The sequence below is a fragment of the Sinocyclocheilus anshuiensis genome, unplaced genomic scaffold (genome assembly GCF_001515605.1).
Source record: "Sinocyclocheilus anshuiensis isolate Anshui unplaced genomic scaffold, SAMN03320099.WGS_v1.1 scaffold373, whole genome shotgun sequence".
Classification (NCBI taxonomy): domain Eukaryota; kingdom Metazoa; phylum Chordata; class Actinopteri; order Cypriniformes; family Cyprinidae; genus Sinocyclocheilus; species Sinocyclocheilus anshuiensis.
In genome coordinates, this window is record NW_015537962.1 from 1439038 (window position 1) to 1441914 (window position 2877).

The 2877-nt window shown below is 36.4% G+C and overlaps 1 protein-coding gene across 1 annotated transcript in view; it reads right to left on the reverse strand.

Moving 5' to 3' along the window:
• Nucleotides 1-2877, reverse strand: part of LOC107667542 (UDP-glucuronosyltransferase 2A1-like) — an 8825-nt gene that overhangs the window by 2402 nt on the left and 3546 nt on the right. Inside the window, exons 4-5 of the mRNA XM_016459227.1 lie at nucleotides 664-751; nucleotides 263-439 (exon numbers count right to left, since the gene is read on the reverse strand). Of these exons, the coding sequence (XP_016314713.1) occupies nucleotides 263-439; nucleotides 664-751 (265 nt within the window). The remainder of the gene's footprint in view (nucleotides 1-262; nucleotides 440-663; nucleotides 752-2877) is intronic.

Consider the following 2877-nt stretch of genomic DNA (forward strand, 5'->3'; position numbering starts at 1 on the left):
CATAAACATTTCATTACACCAAATACACAAAATAATGTTCTTTTTAGCAGCATCATATGACCCCTTTAACCTCAAACACAACAAAATTTAGCTTTAATCGAGAACAGTTACAAAATTATAATACTAATTCAACATTATAACTTAAATCCAACTTAAAAAGTAGGCTAATTAGGGATTTAATTAAGCTTGTATGCAGAGGCGGACAGTAACTAAGTAAATTTACTTGAGTATTGTACTTAAAGGCACAATATGTAATTTTCGCCGCTTGTGGTTTTAATGTTGTCCATGACAACAGCAGCACCTTTGGCCTTCATATGAACCAAATTATCAGCTTGGTCACCAAACAAGGGGATCCCAACCATTGGAACGCCATGATAAATGGCCTCGTATATGCCGTTAGTGCCTCCATGAGTGATGAATGCTCTGGTTTTGGGGTGACCTGAATCAGGAGACAAACATGGGTAAACAAACAAAAGCAAAAGCCATTGTTACAGTAACACACTTACAATGGAAGCATACAGATAACAAAAAGCACAATACATGCTCAGCAGCATAGCCAAAATACAATAAAATAAAATGTAATAATTTCAGTAAAAAATGTACAATTTAATTTTTATAAAAATGAGTTTAAACATTTTTTAATTAGTTTAAAAAATACCAAACCCAATAAATCATTCTGAGGGATCCACTTATAGATTCTGGTGTTTTCACGAAGAGTATCTGGCTTCTCTCCACCATATCGCCATAAAACCTGCAAGCAAAACAAAACACGTCGATACGGCCACACTCTCAACAGATCAATAGATAATGACAAAGACTTTATAGAGAATCACTAATGGATTAAATGTGGATATTCCCTTTGAATTGTGACAAAAGTAGCCTGGATAAAACTCATGTAAATTGAGGTTACTACTTTGTCATTCCAATCATATCATTGCTCATTTAATATGAGGTTCCATTTGTGCCAAAAATAAGTTGACTGCTTTGTGCTTTGTACTATACATCTGTCTTTGTCTACAGTCATTGCCTACTTGTTCAGGTAAATCAGTATATGTTGACGTGTATGTTGTTTGTTAACGTCGTCTTAATCTGTCGTCTTTTTCTCTGTTGATTTTGCTGTCGTCCTCATTGTCATTTTGTTCTGTCATCTTATTCTGTTGTCCTGTTCTGTCATCCTTACTGTCGTGTTGTTCTGTCGTCTTTACTGTCGTCTTGTTCTGTCGTCTTTACAGTTGTCCTTACTGTCGTCTTGTTCTGTCGTCTTTACTGTCGTCTTGTTCTGTCGTCCTTAATTCACTGCATATTCGACTAGGCTGCTTTAGGGACCGTCTGTAAATTTACCTCACAGTATAAAACGAAGTCCAATAATTCATTCAATTTAATGTTTACAGGATTATAGTAAATGCCTAGTGGGCAAACTGACTAAATATATTTTGTCAATATCTCACCTTAGACAATACTTCCAGTTTCTCCCTTATTGTCCATACAGTACAGAAACATTTTCATGAAAAAAATAAACAAGTAAATAAAATCACTAAAAGTTTTTTCATGTTACAAAGGTTGTAGTATGTTTTTAGCAACAAGACTTACTACAGGTGAGATTTTGCCAATATCTCCTTTACTGTATGTAGCGGCCTAAAAATGTACTAAAGCCGCAGGAGCTGAGTGAGGGAATAACTTGTGACACGTCAATCATCCTTTACATTTGCGTCTTGAGATTTATTTGTCCACCGACAACTTGTTCATTGAGGCATGCATTTCTTGAAGGATCGGCAGATTATCAATGCAAAAGTTTGAATATACGGTCAACAAAAAAATACGTGCTCGCCGCACTCACCCCCTTCTTTCCCTGACAACCCCCACTCACAACAGGTGTTTTAACTCTCAAATAATTAATGACACTCCCACATTTTCCCACAGTCACATGACATCACACATGAATATTTACATGGCTCCTATACTGTATGTATAATGCACAAATATGTTTAGAACAAAACTACTGTAATTCATCAAAAAGTCTTTTTTATTTTCCAAATATTTTTAGTATGTACGTTACAAGACTAACTTACTACAGGCGACAGTTTGCCAATATCTCCCTTACTGTATGTACAGTACACAAATATTTTATTTTTAAAAATTACAGTAATTTACCAAGTTTTATTTTCATGTTCCAAAGGTTGTAGTATGTTACTAGATACAAGACTGACTTACTACACATGAAATTTTGCCAAAACCCCCCGTCATATATGTACAGTACACAATTATTTCCTAGGGATGCACCGAATGTTCGGCAACCGAAATTAAGCTGAATAAGCGAAAAGACCAAATAAATTGTACCAAACAATAATATGACGCGATCAAATAGCAACCAGCGCAGAGTGAGAGGCGTGCACTCTTTATTATGCAGCACACACGTCAGCAGTGTGGAAGTATTTAAACTGTCGGAGAAAGACGCAAAAATCATTACAAGCACCGACAGCGAGAGACTGTTTAGGACTGCATCGCATGTCTTCAATGAGAAGAGGAAGGGGTGATTGTTGCTGGTTACTATATGATGATTGAAATCGCGAAATGGCCTTAAACAAGTAGTAAATAAACTGCAGAACGTTATGGTTTCTAATACACGCGAGCATTGCATGTATTCTGACAGCGCTGCACGAACTTGCAGCAGATCTGCTTGTTAACCAGGGTTCAAAGTCCAAAGCGAATCTGCGCTGATACAGTCGTCCGTTGCTCAGTCACATTTTAATGAATTTTTACAAGTCATGTGACAGTGCGATACGTACGACGTATTCGTAATGAGACTCATTTATAAATCTGTTGTCAACAAAAATAAGCATTGAGGTCTTCCTGCGCATTTCCGCCAAAATAAAAGTT